The following is a 19,795-nucleotide window of genomic DNA, read 5'->3' as shown; positions in this document are numbered from 1 at the left end:
GGACTATGTGGAGCCTATTATTCTGTATGGAGTCTATATGGGGCCCATTACACTGTATGGAGAACCCTGTGGGGCCTATTATTCTGTATGGAGGACTATGTGGGATCATTATCCTGTATACTGGTTGGCCCGCGACTTTGTCCAAGTTTTTCATTTTGGCCCTGTGTGTGTGACATCCCTGACAAACTTAAACACACCATGCTGGGTATATCAACATAGTCCCATTAAAGTGAATGAGACAACAATGAAATACTGCTGCCGAGTTTATCCAGGAAAAGCAACCCATCCATGTGCTTGATATTGCCACTCTTTCAAATCAAAGTTCTAGCCACAGAAAACCCCTACATACATTGTGTTTCTCCATTCAACATGTAGAAACGACTTTTCATACAGTTTTCTGGGGTTTCTAGATGAATCACATATTTAAATAGGATATGTCACCAGTTTTAGTGGGTTAAACTGACTTGGAATAATGGCTTCAGAGCTGAATTAATTGAAATAAATAAATAAAAAAGAATATCACCCAGAGACAGACCAAGATTTCTCTGTGTGAGTAACGACACACAGCGCTGCTCTCCTCACTGACCCCATTTCCGGCATCTACTGTAATAATAAGCAGGGAAAACAAGCAGTGCTGTGTGTCATTAGAAACACCACTGCAACTCTCATTCCACAGCATTGTCAACTCTGATCTACTCCTTCTCCCCATACACTGACAGTGCTATAAGATGAGAGATGCAGAGGTGTTTGTAATGACACACAGCTTTGATCTACTTGCAGTAGCGTAACTAGAGACTGATGGGCCCCTGTGCAAGATTTGGACCTGCCCCCCCATCCTGAATATTATAATATATATATACCCTCTATCCTAGTAAATATGTCCCTTATCCCGGGCCCCAACCTGGTATGTATATCCCCCATTCTGGTATATACGTCCCCTGTTCTGCCACTGTTCTTTAATGTATAGAAGAAAATAAACCATTATGCTCCCCAGGGGCGTACACAGAAGTCATGGGGCTCCATAGAAGTATAATGCACCCCCATAGTCCTCCATATAATATACTGCACAGCTCATAGTCATTCATGTAGTATAATGCACAGCCCATAGTCATCCATAAAGTATAATGCACAGCCCATAGTCATCCATAAAGTATAATGCACAGCCCATAGTCATCCATGTAGTATAATGCACAACCCCATTCATCAATAATAGTATAATGCACACCCATAGTCATCCATAAAGTATAATGCACCCCATAGTAATCCTATAAAATATAATGCACAGTCCACAGTCAGCCATAATAGTATGGCCACTGATCTTTTTTATAAAAACCTCACCATTCCTTCGCACCCGGGCCACGCGTGTCCTCTTGTGAACCCAGCAGCTGATTTCAGTGTGCGACTGCAGCGTGTGACGTCACTGCCATGTGCTCCGTCACATGCACGCCAGCGTCAGCTGCTGGCCTCTGATTGAACGGCAGCGTGTATTGTGGCACGCGGACCCATGCGCCGCAATACACTTCAGCTGCATGTGTGTCCTCGGACGCACATCCAGTTGAAGCTTTTGCTGGTGTCGGCGGGCTCTGACCCTCACCCACTGGGCCCCTGACCCACTGTGCCCGGTTGCAGCAGCGACCGCTGTGACCATGGTGGTCCACTTGTAATCTTATTGGATGCCTCCATATATTTAATTAAATTGAGCCTGTCACCTGAAAAAACACTATTAATCTGCAGATATGGGGTTGATCTGTAGGTTAATAGCGTTGTGAACCTGCCCGGCGCCTGCACTTAGACCCACGCTGCCGGGAGGTAATTAACTTTTTTTCCCCAGGCAGAGTTCTGGCTTCAGTGACAGGGGCGGCACCGATGCAGGTTCAGTCACCGCTCATTCGGCTGTCAATCAGTGCTGGGTCGTGGTTACAGCTGCCGCTCTCTATACACAGAGCGGTGATGAACCCACACTGGCGCCACCCCGTGACTGAAAGTGGAACGCTGCCGGGGGGTAATAAACTTAATTTCCTCCTGGAAGCAGAGGTCTAATTGCCAGCTCTGAGCAGGTTCAGAACACTATTAACCTGCAGATTAACCCCATGTCTGCATGTTAATAGGGGTTTTTTTGTGACAGGTTCCCTTTAAATCTTGCCTTCATTATCTAGTTGTTCACTGCAAGGATACAAACTCATCACATATGATATGGCAGGCAGAAACCTTCACAGCTTCTGTGCCACATGATAGACTTTTACATATTAGAGAATTTTCTTTGCCTAAAACCTTGATATTCATTTTTTCAAGCATAATTTACTAGTATATACAGATAGGTAAATACTATATACTAGTATACTTTATTTTCACATATATATATATTAACATAGTAACATAGTTTGTAAAGCCGAATAAAGACTTGCGTCCATCAAGTTCGACCTGTTAGTTCTGTAATTGCTAAAGTTGATCCAGAGGAGGGCAAAAACCCCAAATGATTTAGCCAATCTTCACCTGTGGAAAAATTCCCTCCCGACTCTGAAACCAGCAGTCAGAATAAATCCCTGTATCAACCTATTTTATTTTATTTTTAAGTATATGCTGAAATCTGCCTGGTATCTAGAAATGCATCCAGTCCCCGCTTGAACTGGTTTAGTGAATCCGACATTACCGTCTCCTCACTCAGTGAATTCCATATTCTCACTGCTCTTACCGTAAAGAACCCCTTCCTATGCTGGTGCTGAAACCTTTTCTCTTCCAGTCTTAGTGAGTGCCCTCTTGTTACCGTAATATCCCTCCTTTTGAACAAATCCCGGGCAAGATCTCTATACTGTCCCCTAACATATTTGTACACATTTATTATGTCCCCCCTCAACCTTCTCTTTTCCAGGCTGAATAGTCCTAGTTTTGCCTACCTCTCTGGGTATTGCAGTTCCTCCATTCCCTTTATTAATTTTGTTGCCCTCCTTTGTACCTTTTCAAGCTCATTTATATCCTTTCTATATATTGGGGCCCATAACTGAGCACAGTATTCCAAGTGTGGTCTGACCAGTGCTTTGTACAGTGGAAGAACAATGTTCTCATCCTTTGCAGCTATACCTCTTCTGATACATCCCATTACCCTGTTTGCCCTTACAGCAGCGGCCTGACTTTGGGCACTCCAATTTAGTTTGCTATCAATCAAGATGCCCAAGTCCTTCTCCATCTCTGAATTCCCCAATGATTTCCCATTCAGTGAGTATTGGTGACTTCCATTTTTCCTTCCCATATGTATGACCTTACATTTCTCCTCGTTAAACCTCATTTGCCATTTAATGCTCCACCTACTCAGCTTATCCAAATCGTTCTGTAGGTCTGCACTGTCCTCTTTTGTATTAATTGTTTATTGCATATTCACATATAATCAAACAGTATGGAGTGGCTGTGTGATCCGAAGCAGCGAGCGGGCACCACAGACAGGAAAGAGGGATGACAGCACACCTGCACTGACACTCTGCACTTGCATGTGGCTGTTCAGCTTCTGCAGTGTCAGTGAGAACATCCAGAGCCAGAGAATCAGTTTAGACAATTCTTGTCCTGTCCAAGTGAGCGCTGTCAACCAAACTAAGGGGAGATGCCCAGCATATTGATAGAGCATGCACTGAGCCATTGGTTTGGCCAACGATGCATTGAGGAGTCCTCTTTTACATATGCAATAAAACCATTTTTCTGTACAAATACAGAAAGGGACCTCTATACTGCAGGTATTGGACTGTAAAAGCAGCTTACATCTAGTTTTCATGGTGAAAGACTCCCTTAAATCAATTTTCTTGGGATGTAAAAGAGCCTCCTGCCCATGTACGTGTCCTTGGGAAACTGAGTAACAAACCAACTATAATATAGGGCATCAAAGGGCAATTTTTCACAGGACATAATTAAGTTTAAGGCTTTCTCATGTTGTAAAGTGCAGATACTTTGTGTTCCCTGTTGTTCTCTTCCCGGAAAATGATGATCAAAAAATCAGCCATTATATTTTATTACTGGCCCCTCTAGTCAAAAAGCTATCTTCAGAGAGCTGTGGTCAATGATTCATACTTAGGATGTTCTACTGTTCTAAGTTGTGCAAAGGTTCAGCGCTGCAATGGTTATTCTTCAAGGTATTCATAAATGATGTAGAGTACAGCCTTCACGGCACTGCCTCCACAGGAAATATCTACAGACTGACCTAGACACGATCGGGCATTTACCTGCAAAGTAAGGATCCATGAAAATACATGCAAAATAATTCATATGGGGTTAATAAGGTGCAAATGTAAAGGGGTGAATACTACACTACATGAAAGGACTTTTTATAAACGCTATTTCTTTGTTTGCTTTGCCCTGTATATACTGTATGTGTTGCATTGTATGTAATATATACAGTGCAACTATGGAAAGGAAAGTAATATGACTGTCTGTAACATCTGTGCCAATTCGTGTCTCCTCTGTTCCTGCTTTAGTCACTGGGCTGTGGAGCGACTTTATTGCTGGCGATGCGTTACAGCGACAGTCCTGTTTTTTTCCTGAGACTTGTGGTACTGCTTAATTAGGAAGCTATGGGGTTAGTTTTGCTCTGCTTTTGATCACTCCTTCCTCAGAGCTCAGCTCAGGACTGTCAGCTATTTAAACCCCTGAAGCTCTAACTCCCACTGCCAGTCAATAGTTCTGCTATCTGGTCTACAGGTCTGTTCTGTGCTCCTGTCATGTTGTCTTCCTGATTGCTCCCGTTTTCTGACTTCAGCTTGAATTTTGACCATTCGCTTGCTTTCTGACGTGTCCTCTTGGCATTGTCCTCACGCAGCGCCTATACTAAATAGACTTAAATGAATTTTCCGGGACTGAACAATGGATATGTCATTGATATTTTAGTCCCAGGCAACCCCTTTAAACTGGATCTGTCAGATTTCACAATATAAACTGCATAGATTATTAAATGGATTCTTACTCCTGATGACGCTGGTGTACTTACTATAGAATCAATGTCAGAATGGTAGTGTAATACCTCAAATTAAAATGAGCCTTTTAGAAGTCATTCTAGACTTAGAAAATGTTTTAATATTAGGCAGGGAAACTTTCATAAAGAATGAGAAATACATTCTAACACGGATTTTCAAAGGAAGTACACCTGCTTCACCAGGTCTATGAGCTATTTAAAAATGTATACAGTTTGTGCTGTGACATCTGATTTGCTTTACTATTGTGCATATCTTTCTGTGAAAGTAGAGGTAATCTGGGAATGTGCATAGTACCATGTCCACTTACCTGCAGGTGTGGCCAGGAAGGCTCAAAATTTGGCTCATCTTCCTCAGGGTCGAACTCTGGGTTGTCAGTTGGCGGCAGTGTTCGAAATATATTCACTGAGATCTGGAGAAAAAGCATAAAGTTAGGAGTATTACTTGTCAGGAAATGATCTTATTTTTGTTAAACTTCTATTGTTTTACTTGTTTGCCAGGTAACTTAAAAAATGGCGCAATAGTGAAATGTGTTACCCCTCAATAACACTGATTACTACACGTTCCATACATACACATTACAGATGAACACATTTTTTGAAATCCGGATTCACCAAGTCCATTAAATTTTTAAAAAAAGTAGATTTGCAGTGAATCACAAGTATTCTAATTACCCAGAAAGATGTGTATAACACTCTGCGGTCTCCTAGGACTGTATCCAATTCACTTAAAGATGTAACATCCTCTCATTATCCAGATTTACCCTAAAAATGGCTGCTGCATTCCCTGCCTCTGCTTTTATACATGCTTTAATAGACCTTCTTGATTGGCTCTGCTATACCAAGTGATGTGATAGCTGCAAGGCATTATGTGAAGGCCTGCCCATTCACACCAGAGGCAAATCGAATGGCACATTTATCGAATTCGCTATGTCCAGCGAATTTCCTAAAATACAACACAAATTAGATCTGTTAGGCCTGACGAGGCTATTGTGCTTACTGTCAAGTTACAATGGCTGTGTAGTCCTTTCTTAAAGTTCTGCTGCCTACTATTAAGATGAGCATTTTATGAGTCCAACTCTAGCTGGATTCATGAAAGGCTAATTTTAATTTGAGGATTATGTACCCATTCTGACATTGATTTTCAAAATAAGTACACTAGCTCCATGCAGTTTAAATTGTGAAATCTGGAGACAGATCTTATTTAAAAAAACTAAAATGATTTTCGGGTATATTATGATTTTAAATGATATAATTTAGTTTTTATTTATTATTTATTTCAGTGGTGAAAAAAAAAATGGAGAAATTTGTCAAAAATTGTTTTCGCTTTTGTCGAAACTTTTCCAAGACCCATAACAATTTCATTTTTCAGGATCTGGGGATGGGTCAGAGCTTATGTTTTGATCGCCTTTTATTGCATTTTATTGCAATGTTGTGGCGACAAAAACCCCCCCATAATTCTGGCGTTTTGATTTTTTTTTTGTTACACCGTTTACCGATCAGATTAATTTATTTTATATTTTGATAGTTCTGGCATTTCTGAACGCAGCGATACCAAATATATGTTTGTTTTTTTTTAAGCATGTGAGCCTGCATCAAAGGCAGGGACCCCGGCCGATGATGTAAATATGCGTCGTCGGTCATGAAGGGGTTAAACATTCCCATAATTATTTCTGTTGTTTTCTTATATAAATGCATCTAAACCTTGTTTGAAACCATCATCTGTTGCCGCTATCACCAGCCCTCGAGGTTGACTATTCCATACATTAGTAGTTCTTATGGTAAAGGAGACTCGTCTCCTTTGGAGATTGAACTTTCCTTCTCCAGATGAAGGGAGTGCTCTCTTGTCTTTTGAGGGAGGTTTAGATGAAACAACTTTTGACTTTAATTTTATGTAAGCAGTTTATGTATTTGAACAAGTTAATCGTGTCTCCCCTTAAGACTACATAAATGTAATTCTAATCTTCCTCCATAATTAAGATCCTTCATGCCCTTTAACAGCTTTTTAGCTATTTGTGCACTTTCTAAATCCAGGGCATACTTTATATGAACTAGACTGCATATTCCAGATGATGCTTTGTATAGTGATGGTATTACGTCCCTGTCCCCCACGTTTTCCCTGCTGTAGATTTAGTAGAGCTCAGAATACTGAGGTGTGTATAACCCCGCCCACATCCCTGATTGGCAGCTTCCTGTGTACACTGTCAGCAAGCTGCCAATCCGTGCTAGGGGCGGGGTTACACTGACTAGTTGGACTGCTGTGCACATGAGACCTAGTCTGGTGTTGATAATCTCCTGCTGATAAAACACTGCTTGTATTGAAACTACAACACGCAGCCTAATAAATGACACATCCCTGGAATCAGGCTCTCTTGGCCTATATTATTCTGCACTCAGATTAGATAGCAAAACCTGCTGACAGATTCCCTTTAATAGAGGATAGTCTTTTATTTAGAAAATCTATTAGCCAGCACAGAGAACGGCTACAAAGAAAACCTAAAAACCTGAGACTTTATTACTGCGTCTTTGAAAGAAAATTGATGCATCTGTAATTTTTTTTTTTTTAAAGCTGTTGAGTGGGTCATTGTGTTTATAATTATCCTCATTTTACAGCTCACAGTAATTGCAGGGAATACATATGTATGACTTACAGTATACTCTTTATCATCTGCTTTAGTTTTGCCATTTGCCCATACAAAAAAATATGATAACTGTCCAAAATTTTTAGTTCAGTTGCCCAAGATAAAGAAAAATTAGTTTGCTCTCCTAACATATTTTTTAGCAAATATTTATATCCTACATAAAAAAACAAAAAACAAATCACCATTGTGCCATTCCTTTTTTATTCCTCCTACTCCTATTAAAAAAGCACAGTGGGCAGGAGATTTATATAAATCCTATACACTTTACTGAAACTGGAGTACCAAATACTCATCATGGAAACTTAAAGGGAATCTTTCAGCAGGCTTTAGCTTTGTAATCTGAAAACAGCATGATATAGGGACAGAAACCCTGATTCCAGTGATGTATTACTTAGTTTACTGGGTGCTGGAGTTGTGATAACATCACAGCCTTCTCTGCTGCAGATCTAGCAGAGCTCAGAATGCTGAGCTCTGTATAGCCCCGCCCCCATCACTGATTGGCCGCTTTCTATGTATAATATATATATATATAGTGACAGAAGGCTGCTAATCAGTGCTGGCGGTGTGGTTGGACCAGGAGGTACCAGACACCTAGTCCTGTAGAGATAATCTCCTGCTGATAAAACATTGACTGTTTTGGAAACAGCAAAACACAGTCTAGTCAGTAACACACCACTGGAATCAGGGTCTCTGCTGCTCTCAGATTATATGGCAAAATGCAGCTGATATATACCCTTTATTCTTAGGGAAATAAGTGTTTATTTAGTATTTACTACTAGGTAAAGGAGAAGAATGACAGCATATAGACACCGCTGCTGAGGAGGCCCAGGAAGAGGAGTGGCAGATATAAGTGCGGTCTGGGCGGGCATGAGGCCGCTCCACCCAGCGAGTTGAGAGTGGCCTATAAGGGTTGGAAAGCCCCTTTAATTGTCTGAGTGGTACAACCACTGTTATGAGGGACTAGATACTAATGGTGGTGGCAACAGCCACTGTTAAGAATAACCACCATAAGTAATGTTATCACATTGCGGCCTTCAGGCCATTGCAAACTATCAAGTATTATAAGCCCTCATTGTGACGATACATCTTTAATGCAGCTGCCATATAAGCATGTGTAGCACCCTGAGGATTCGGCTGCTACAGGGGTATTGCACCTCAACCCAGAGGTGTGATATTCCACTCCCGGGTAAGGATGGAGTGTGGATCTGAGCTCAGAAAGCTGCATGCACTACACACATCCCATTTCCGAGGAGCAGACCAACGGTACTCCCACTTAGAAATGTGCAGGTACGACCGAGTCTGTTCCTGGCTGGAGTGGGAGGGGGGTGGTACATCCCAAGTAGTGTAGGGGCAGATAGGGGGAGCAGCCTGGGTAAAGATAGGAGCTCATTGGGTGCTGGTCACCTGAGCTCACACATAGAGGGTGTATATAAGGTGGGCACCATCAGAGAACAGAGTCAGTCTTTGCAGAACGGTCAGTCTGTCAGCCTTTTGCAGAGAGAAGTCAGAGGAGGAAGAGGAGCAGAGCAGTCCCAGAGAGAGAGAGAGGAGAAAGCCAGAAAGACCCAGAGGGGGAAACAGAAAAGGAACTCTGAGAACCCAAAGTCCATCAGCGGGTGAAGAGTTGGCATTAGGGTACCGGAACCCAAGCTGGTGGGGGCAAAAACACACCCTAGCCAGAGACCGGAGGCCGTGGGCAGCGTCTGCCACGGCCACCCACCACATCCACCTCGAAGGCATACCACGTGGAGGGTCAGGGAACCCAAGGCCAAGGGTCTCCCAACAGAAGGCCCGAGGGAGCTGGACCTGGGTGGATCAATAGTGGGGACGGCCAGAGAAAGGACAGAAGGAGAGCTCAGGGTCACGCTCCGGACTCGCTTGGGGGTTGGCTGGATCCAGGACCTGGTGGATGCAGCACGGCTCGGGAGGTCACTTGAAGCTGGAGTGACCGGAACATCAGCAGTGAGTAAATACCCTAAACTGCACAACCCGACTCTGTCTTCATTTTACATCTACGCTGCACCACCACAACCCCCATCCTCTGCACCTGACCCCCTGAGGCTATACCCCACCCGTTGGGGGTTATACCACCAAAAGCTGCACCTACACCATCAGCCTCAGCGGACCCTGCTGCAGCGGCGGCCATAGTGACCGCAATACAACGGGTGGCGTAGTCGACAATAAAGAACTTAATAACATCTGTAGGACTGCCACATACAACTGAGTTTGACACCCTGGGCACGGACCGGGTCTCAGCCACTCGGAAGACTACAACCCCCATCTGATCCGGCTCCGGGTATTCCCCTAAAGAATATGGCCCAGGGGGCGCGTCACATGCATAAAAAAACAGGTTTATGCAGTTCAAGAAATGATTTTCCATAAAAAGATGGAAAATAATTGAATACGCCTTGTATCTCTTTCGTTAGACAGACATCAATGTCACATAGTGAGAGTGTGGAGAACATTTTAATAAAATGTTTTTCAGGTGCTGTTGGAGGGATGCGGTTGCTGCTATGGAGGACACTGTGGCTGGAATATTGTGGCTAACATTATAGGGATACTGTTGCTGTCATTTGTAGCGGCACTGCAAAAGAAATATGTCTGGCAAGGCAATGGAAACGCTAAAGGTTTATGACTGGTGCTATTGGAATATCCAGTTGGGGCACTGAGATTTTAGCTTGCTCTCTTAAAGTGGAATTGTGAGGGCACTTACAAAGAATCATGTGAAAAGTTGGACTTTTTTTGGAGGGGCGTCATCCTTAAAGGGTTATTACCAAAATCTCCTGGTTGATCACACGCAGTGCAGACTATATTAGCTGGCTTCATGCAAGCATAGCTCCCCACTGCCTCCAATTCTGAGGTAGAGTATATTCAACCTTTAGAATAGATTCTGTGCTCCGGCACACTGTCTGCTCCTGTACTGTACCCTGCCTATCAGTATAGTTGTCTGAGTGTTTTTACATAATTGATAGCTGGTTTCTAGCAGAGCTCAACTCTCCTGCAATGAGCTGTGTTTGTTGCCTGAAGCTGATAAATCAGTTATGTGAAACTGCGAATGTTGCAGTGTTGATGAATATGGCAGAAAATAATCCTCTGCCATATGCATCAGCAGAGAGCCATTTGCAGTTTCACATCTCTGATCTTTCAGCAGCAGACAACAGTCACAGCTCAGCTCTCCACTGCCTAGCTATTACAAGCTCCATTGTGGAGAATTGCTGGAATGTTGAGCTAGAAACCAGCTAACAATGATGTAAAAACACACAGTCAGTTATACTGATGTAGATGGCAGAAGATATAATCGGCCAGGCAGGGTATTATATAGGAGCACAGAGTGCACAGAATCAGAAGGTGATTTATACACTTACATTAGTTTGATGATAACTCAGAGAGGTGGGGATAGTTAGGAACATATAAAAGAGGGAGGGAGAGGTGTGCAGCACTGAGGAGACACAAGGTGCTGCTGGTAAATTGTTTTAGCAGTTTAAGAATAGGACCACCCATTCACCTTTGTGAAGCTGGTTGCACAAATGGGCGGCTTGAGATGAAAAAAGGCACAAAGATACAAGAAAGAAATTGTATGTTGGGCTAAGTCTGTATATTAACAAGAAGCATGCATTTACTTTGCGAAAAATAATGTGATTCTGATTTTATTTTTGATGGTATAAGCCAAAAGTACATTTTCCATACCAAATAAAATCTCATGTATTGGGCATTAGGAGGGTTGTCCAGGCTTGGGGCTCAAGTTTACAGTCACTCTGCAGACTTGTGATTCCTCACAGCATACACAGTGTGTAGTGTCAAGATTCTCCGGTGCCAACACCGGGGAGTGAGCAGTCATGTGACTGCAACTATGTGATTTGCATATTTCCGGCTGCATTCCGACTAGACTTGCTCAATTCACTTGTATGGAGCGAGGCCGTGCACGTCTAGTCGGCGCATGACCGCATGTGTGCAAATTGAACACTTGTAGTCAAGGCGCTGGCACCTGACAGTGTGCACTTAGAGAGAGTACAGACTTGAACCCCAAGCCTGGACAACCCCTTTAAGATACTTTGCATAGTCGCAATCATTTTGAATCCGCTAAAAACGTACAGTACAGACCAAAAGTTTGGACACACCTTCTCATTTAAAGATTTTTCTGTATTTTCAAGACTGAAAATTGTACATTCACACTGAAGGCATCAAAACTATGAATTAACACATGTGGAATTATATACTTAACAAAAAAGTGTGAGACAACTGAAAATATATCTTATATTCTAGGTTCTTCAAAGTAGTCACCTTTTGCTTTGATGACTGCTTTGCACACTCTTGGCATTCTCTTGATGAGCTTTAAGAGGTAGTCACCGGAAATGGTCTTCCAACAATCTTGAAGGAGATCCCAGAGATGCTTAGCACTTGTTGGCCCTTTTGCCTTCACTCTGCGGTCCAGCTCACCCCAAACCATCTCGATTGGGTTCAGGTCTGGTGACTGTGGAGGCCAGGTCATCTGGCGTAGCACCCCATCACTCTCGTTCTTGGTCAAATAGCCCTTACACAGCCTGGAGGTGTGTTTGGGGTCATTGTCCTGTTGAAAAATAAATGATGGTCCAGCTAAACGCAAACCGGATGGAATAGAATGCCGCTGCAAGATGCTGTGGTAGCCATGCTGGTTCAGTATGCCTTCAGTTTTGAATAAATCCCCAACAGTGTCACCAGCAAAGCACCCCCACACCATCACACCTCCTCCTCCATGCTTCACGGTGGGAACCAGGCATGTAGAGTCCATCCGTTCACCTTTTCTGCGTCGCACAAAGACACGGTGGTTGGAACCAAAGATCTCAGATTTGGACTCATCAGACCAAAGCACAGATTTCCACTGGTCTAATGTCCATTCCTTGTGTTCTTTAGCCCAAACAAGTCTCTTCTGCTTGTTGCCTGTCCTTAGCAGTGGTTTCCTAGCAGCTATTTTACCATGAAGACCAGCTGCACAAAGTCTCCTCTTAACAGTTGTTCAAGAGATGTGTCTGCTGCTAGAGCTCTGTGTGGCATTGACCTGGTCTCTAATATGAGCTGCTGTTAACCTGCAATTTCTGAGGCTGGTGACTCGGATAAACTTATCCTCAGAAGCAGAGGTGACTCTTGGTCTTCCTTTCCTGAGGCGGTCCTCATGTGAGCCAGTTTCTTTGTAGCGGTTGATTGTTTTTGCAACTGCACTTGGGGACACTTTCAAAGTTTTCCCAATTTTTCGCACTGACTGACCTTCATTTCTTAAAGTAATGATGGCCACTCGATTTTCTTTACTTAGCTGCTTTTTTCTTGCCATAATACAAATTCTAACAGTCTATTCAGTAGGACTATCAGCTGTGTATCCACCAGACTTCTGCACAACACAACTGATGGACCCAACCCCATTTATAAGGCAAGAAATCCCACTTATTAAACCTGACAGGGCACACCTGAGAAGTGAAAACCATTTCCGGTGACTACCTCTTGAAGCTCATCAAGAGAATGCCAAGAGTGTGCAAAGCAGTCATCTAAGCAAAAGGTGGCTACTTTGAAGAACCTAGAATATAAGACATATTTTCATTGTTTCACACTTTTTTGTTAAGTATATAATTCCACATGTGTTAATTCATAGTTTTGATGCCTTCAGTGTGAATGTACAATTTTCAAAGTCATGAAAATACAGAGAAATCTTTAAATGAGAAGGTGTGTCCAAACTTTTAGTCTGTACTGTATGTCAGGTCTCAGTATTTTTCTTTGGACCATTCACGATGAAACACGAAGACAGAAAAATTATCACAACCTGTGGCATCAGTGAGGCACGTGATGCACTTCGTGCCTACTTTCTCTGTATTGTCACTGGTACATCATGAATCAATAGACTAAATATAGAAATGCTCAGCTGAAAAACATGCAGCATTACATTATCACTCTTAGTGTATAACTATTACTGTCGTATTAAAAAATAACACCTCCGAGATGCTTCTTTTGGTAAAAATTTGTCATTGGGGAGTAGGAGGGGTGCAGTGATACCTCTGTGTTGGCCGTCTCTGATTGACATCATTTAACAAGAAGCAAAGCAGTGATTGAAGTCTGCCAAGCGGAATTTGCATTGGAGATAGATATTGTATAAAACAACCCACACAGCTGACTCTTACCAGGGTCTGTGTAAAAGGCTGCGTGACTTCTGGATAAGGATACTAATAGTCATGTTTTTCTGCAAAAGCCTGACTAATATAGCACCGACAGCGGAAGAGATTCGGCAGCGGCAATTCCCATTCCATCATGGAATCAAAAATTGTATCATAAACTCTATAACCCACATATCTATACAAGATCACCCTGACATGTTTTCGGTCGGCATAAGCCAATGCCCACTAACCTATCACCATGCAATCTGTCAAAGAAGCAATTTTAAAGATTTCTCTAGAATGGACAGAGGACCACCATTTCATCTTCCATTTCTTTGTCATGATGATATGGGTAATGTGAATATATAGCAATATATCCACATCGAGTTATAATGTAGTATGATATCACGCAGTGATTATTCATTTTTTTCCTAAAAGTGAGACCTTTCCTCTGCGAACATCCACTGTCACATTACCTGCTGTGCTTTCTATGTCCAAACCAGCCAAAATAAAATCAGTATATTATTAAAAAAAATTGCACTTTAATCCCTGTGCATGCCGTAAAGTTAATTATCTTGCTGGAGTCAAGAAGGTGGAGCCATATGAAGCTGGGTTAAAATCCGGCACTGTACTTATTTTCACGGTGCATGCAACGGAACTAGAAGATGCATAAAATTTCGGACAGGCTGGATATGATGCGCCCCATCCTTAGGTACGTCAAGCACACAATTAGGGTAGTGATGGCTTGACTTTTCTCAAAGCAGCTCCACCTTCTTGGCATCAGCTAATTAATATATGGGCAGGGGCACATAACTGTAGATTCTCTCATCAGAGAGAATTGGCTCGAAATGACACAGATCAAACTCTCATCAGAGTGTGAGCATAGTGTGATCCGATTCTCTCGGATGAGAGAATCGTAGCACAAGTGAGAAGATGGAGAACAAGATTTCTCCATCTTCTCCACTGTGTCAGTGCGAAGTCATCCGAGTGCAGTCTGATGATTTGCACGCATTAATTGACTTGCATGGCCGAGTGATGTCCAATAATTGGATGAAACTCGGACATGCTGCAAGGAAAAAAATAAGACATATGCACAGCCCCATAGAATAAGATTGAATGGAAAATACGGTGGTGTGAGCAAGCCCTATGATACAGTGATTAAAGTGGTTTTTTTTTTGTTTTGTTTAAAAAATACTGATATTTAAGCAAAGGGGTAGTGGTTTGCAGAAGAAAAATGTTCTGACAATTTCCCTTTAACTATTAAATATAGACTATTAACTATTAAATCTTCTATTTTGCTCTTCTGTGCCGTAGCAGTGTTATGTATTACATAATGTCTATTTGTCATGATTATGCAAGAGACAATTAGCTTTTACATTCTTACAGTAAACATTATTAATTAAAGTCCCTTCAACAGAACGTGAAGAAAAAACAATTACCGCATAAGACCTTCAAAATAAAAAAAGATACCAACTAAAATATTGAGCAATAGAAATCTCCTAGTGCCCAAAACAAAAAGAAAAGGCTAAAAAAAAACAGAAAAGAAAAAAGGACTAAAACTAAGCAATAATAATTCAAATTATTGATGGAGTTTCTATGTAAAGATTTTATGTGACTTTTTTTCTACAGCAAATGCGGGTGTGTAGAGATAGGGGACAAACTGCACTGAGCTATGAATCATAATGATTGGCACTGCTGATGCTGGGAAAAGCTGCTCGGGTGACATCTATCACAATGCCAGGATGCATATGCATAAGGATCTTCAATGTGCTGGAATATGAGTCCAGGATCTCATCCTCTGTAATCACGATGAGCGGCTCTGGCATCCTGATCTGTCACTGTGGGACAGGTCTAGCTCGGGCATACGCCCTTAAAAAGAGTATTTCAGGATGAAAACAAAAAGTTTGATTTGTTTCTGGAAGCAGAGCCACATCTTTCCATGGCTGTGTCTGTCATTGCAGCTAAACTTAAAGGGGTTGTCCGGTTAAAACAAGTTATCACCTATTCTCAGGACTCGTTGATCGATGGGGATCGGACTGCACTGATCGGCAGAACGGGGCTCTTTTATCCCGGTAAGAAAGGAGCGACAGTGTACATGTGCCACCTGCCCTCCATTCATTCCCTTTGGAGCTGGAGAGTAGTGTTGAGCCACCCCCGTAGTGTTCTAGTTCGGTTCGGTTCGTCGAACACCCGTGTGTTCGCCGAACTGTTCGTCGAACTGTTCGTCGAACACCTTCGAACACCGTTAAAACCAATGGCAGGCAAACAAAAACACATAGAAACACATAGAAAACACCTTCAAAGGTGTCCAAAAGCTGACAAACTGCTCAGAAGACACAACTAACACATGGAAAAGTGACAAGTACATATAGTCATGCGAAAAGAAAAGAGGTGGAGGAGTAAAAGGAGGGGGAGACACAGATATAGGCATGTCATGCCCTTCTAAAATCCAAAAAGTGAGAAGCCGAGACGGCCAGTCCGCTCCTGCCCGTGCCACCTCCGTGTCGCCGGGTTTGTGCCAGAGCCGCGGTGAACCCTGACGGCCAGCCCCCCTCTCCCAATACTGGTGCCTGTCCGCTGGTGGGTCGAGAGAGCCCCCCTGTGGTGGAGGCAGCTCTAAGCTTTTTAATTTAAATTGTCCCTCTAATTTGAATGAATACACTTTAAATCCATTTACAAGGATCTATTGGAGGGCAAGTCTCATGCCAGCAGCCGCGTAATTCCAGCTCCAGTAGCGTCCACTAAAGCTGCTGCAGTTAAAAAGCTTTTATAAGGATCGAGCTCGGCTGTCCACCGCAAGGCATCCTAGTGCCAGTCCCAGCCCCTATGCCTTGGGGTGCCTCCTGATGCTCTTCACTAAGTATCCCGTGGTCCCGAAGCATTTCCTTTGAAAAAATTAAGTGTCCAAACTACAGGTGGTGTAGCTTGCTTAACAGCCGGGATAATCCGCTGACTAGCAGACACTGCTACTAGGCACAAAGTATTTCCTGGGCTAGATGCAGTTAAAAATTTGTAAGTAGATACTCTCGTTGGATGCTGAGAAAGCATTCCATAGAGTCTCCTGGCACGCCATATATGATTCTCTTAAAAAGCTTGGGGTAGGGGTCTAGGGGACCCTTTTATAGCCAAAATCACGGCCCTGTATCACAATACGTCACCTAGGCTGAAGATAAATGGAACTGTAGCACCGAGGGCTCGGTTGCTACAGACGTATTGCACCTCACCCAGAGGTGTGATATCTCACTCTCAGATAAGGATGGAGTGTGGATCAGGACCCGACACCTGCATGCATTACACCACATTGCCGTGGGGCAGGGCGACCAATATGCCCCTGAGATGGGCACGACAGTCCCTGTCCCTGGCTGGAGTGGGGGGAGGGAACACTGAGGAAGGGGAACCCTGCAGTGCGGGAGCAGGGAGGAAGCAGTTCCTGGGTGCATTGAGAAGGGAGTATAAAAGGTGGGCACCATCTTAGTTCAGTGCAGAGAAGTCTGAGCAGAAGTGGCAGGGAGCAGGGGCTCTGCATGAGCTCTGCTCCGGAGGCGGGCCTAGTAACAGAGGCCCAGGCCTGCAAGAGGGAGAAGGAAGGAAGAGGAGCGGAGAAGGCTCCAGGAACGAGGAATGAAGGGATCCCAGGGGTGCAGACGGGCGAGTCGCCACCGCACGCCCGAATCCACCTGCGTGGAGGGGTCAGGCCAAAGGGGGAGACCGGTCCCCGAACTAGTGGAGGCAGGAAACGACCCTCAGCTAGAAACCGGAGGCTCTGACATTTTATGTGGCGCAGCCCCTTGCTCCACCCGCTAGGAAGGCACCACATAGGGTCAGGGAAACTGGCGCCAAGTTTACCAAGAGGAGGCCCGAGGCAGCCGGACAGAAGTGTTGGTAAGAAAGGCCAGACAAAGGACACACAAAGGGGGTCCTGTGAAGCGCTCCAAAGTTATCTGGGAGTTGTCTGAGCCCCTCACCTGGTGAGCACAGTACGACGTGGGCAGCCGTTACCTGCAGACGTGGTCTGGATAATAAGAACTGTGAGTAAAGGCCCTGAACTGCATCACTGACTCCGTGTCGTTACTGCTGCTGCCCTGCACCATCACCCCCATCCTCCGCATACACTGCCCTGAGGCTATACTCCTCCCGTGGGGAGTTATGCTACGCTCTGCTGCACCCACAACACCAGCCTCAGTGGTCTGCCCTGTAGCGGCGGTTCACTCTGACCGCAATCCACGGGTGGCGTAGTCGGACATTTAAACATCAAAACCACATAAATAGTTCCGCCACTGGTTTGACCGCCCTGAGCCACGGAACCGGATCGCCGCCACGAAGACTACAACCACCAGCATCCACCAAAAAGGGTCCGGCTCCGGGTGTCCCAAGGCCCAGGGGGTGCGTCAGAACATTTTCATCACCTTTCACAATCACCAATGGGACAAGGCAGGGATGTCCTCTGTCCCCTCTCTTATACATCCTAGTGACGGAGCACCTGCTCTCATGAATTCGCCATAACCCCAATATTAGGTGGATTGAGGTGGGAGGCACCGAGTACAAGTGCTCTCTATTTGCTGATGATGTCCTAGTATATATCACTCAATCACATATATCCATCCCTGCTGTTATGGCTGAAATAGATCACTTTGTTACATGGTAAAATTTTAAAATCAATGCAGCGAAGTCTGAGGCCCTCGATGTCTCCCTCCCTAAATCCATATAGGATTCCATCCAGTCCAACTTTCCCTTTGCCTGGCCCTCACAGGGTATCAAATACTTAGGAATTCCTATTCATAGAGACCTCTCCCATCTATGTTATCTTAATTTTGGGCCCTTTATTGAACAATTCCATACAGACCACGGTTGGCAAGTTGGAACTGTGAGATTCACTACGTGCACCACTGGTATTTTGTGGAAAAGCACATGTAAGATTCTGCAACAGTCTCTGCTGATACTCCTGCATGCGTGCATCCCTTTCTATGGCAGGAATAATTTCTGCAAATTTACTTTTGTACCGGGGATCTAACAGTGTGGCAACCCAGTAGTCAGGATTATTTCTAATTCTCACAATTCGAGGGTCATGTTGCAGGTAGTGCAGCAAGAAGGCACTCATGTGTGTTGCGCATCCAGGAGCACCAAGTCCCTGTTGTGTTGGTGGCGAGGTAACAATCATGCTTCCTTCCTCTGTCCTCTCCCCCCAACCTCGCACAACAGAAATGTGATCAAGGTCTCCCTCATCTGATGAGTCTTCCATCAGTTCGTCCTCCACTTCTTCCTGGGCTCCTGCACCTTCCTCACTAGTTTGGCTGCTACCATGCGCCCTGGTAAAATCATCTCCCCCACCCTCACATGCCTGCCGCCCTGGTGCTGCCGACCGTCTGGACCTTGCAGATGTTAGCCCTTCCGCATACAACTCCTCCTCCTCTACTTCCTCCACCTCCTCTTGTGCCACCACCTGACTCCGAATTCTGTTTAACATGTGCTCCAGCATGTAAATCACCGGAATAGTCATGCTGATAATGGCATCGTCAGCACTAAACATCTTCGTCGCCATTTCAAAACTGTGCAGAAGGGTGCATAGGTCCCTGATCTGAGACCACTCCTCCAGCGTGATTTGCCCCACCTCTGAATCTCGTTGGCCCAGGCTATACGTCAGAACGTATTGCACCAGGGCTTGTCGGTGCTGCCACAGTCGCTGCAACATGTGCAGAGTTGAATTCCACCGGGTAGGCACATCGCATTTTAGCCGGTGAAGTGGCAGGCCCAAAGACTTCTGTAGAGATGTAAGTCGCTGAGCTGCGGGATGCGAACGGCGGAAGTGAGCACACAGCGACCGTGCCCTCTGCAGAAGGCCATCTAGTCTGGGATAGTGGGCTAAAAATTGCTGGACAACCAGGTTCAACACGTGAGCCATAGAAGGCACGTGTGTGACATTGCCCCGGCGAAGGGCCGCACCCAGGTTTGCAGCATTGTCGCACACGGCCTTCCCTGGTTTCAGGTCCAGTGGAGACAACCATTCATGAAATTGGTTCTCCAGAGCTGACCACAACTCCTCAGCTGTGTGACTCACATTTCCCAGACATTTCAATGTAAAAACCGCCTGA

The 19,795-nt window shown here is 44.3% G+C and overlaps 1 protein-coding gene across 3 annotated transcripts in view; it reads right to left on the bottom strand.

Annotated features, from left to right (window-relative positions):
- PPP2R5B (protein phosphatase 2 regulatory subunit B'beta) overlaps positions 1 to 19,795 on the bottom strand; it is an 82,211-nt gene that overhangs the window by 24,253 nt on the left and 38,163 nt on the right. For all 3 annotated transcript variants that reach the window (XM_073658595.1, XM_073658594.1, XM_073658596.1), the window contains exon 4: positions 5,260 to 5,361. In XM_073658595.1, coding sequence (XP_073514696.1) covers positions 5,260 to 5,361 — 102 coding nt within the window. The remainder of the gene's footprint in view (positions 1 to 5,259; positions 5,362 to 19,795) is intronic.

The sequence above is a fragment of the Phyllobates terribilis genome, unplaced genomic scaffold, assembly GCF_046119375.1.
Source record: "Phyllobates terribilis strain yellow unplaced genomic scaffold, ASM4611937v1 Scaffold_13__5_contigs__length_258822181, whole genome shotgun sequence".
Lineage (NCBI taxonomy): Eukaryota > Metazoa > Chordata > Amphibia > Anura > Dendrobatidae > Phyllobates > Phyllobates terribilis.
The sequence above is the reverse complement of the archived record's forward strand: the minus strand, read 5'-3'. Positions and strand labels throughout refer to the sequence as shown.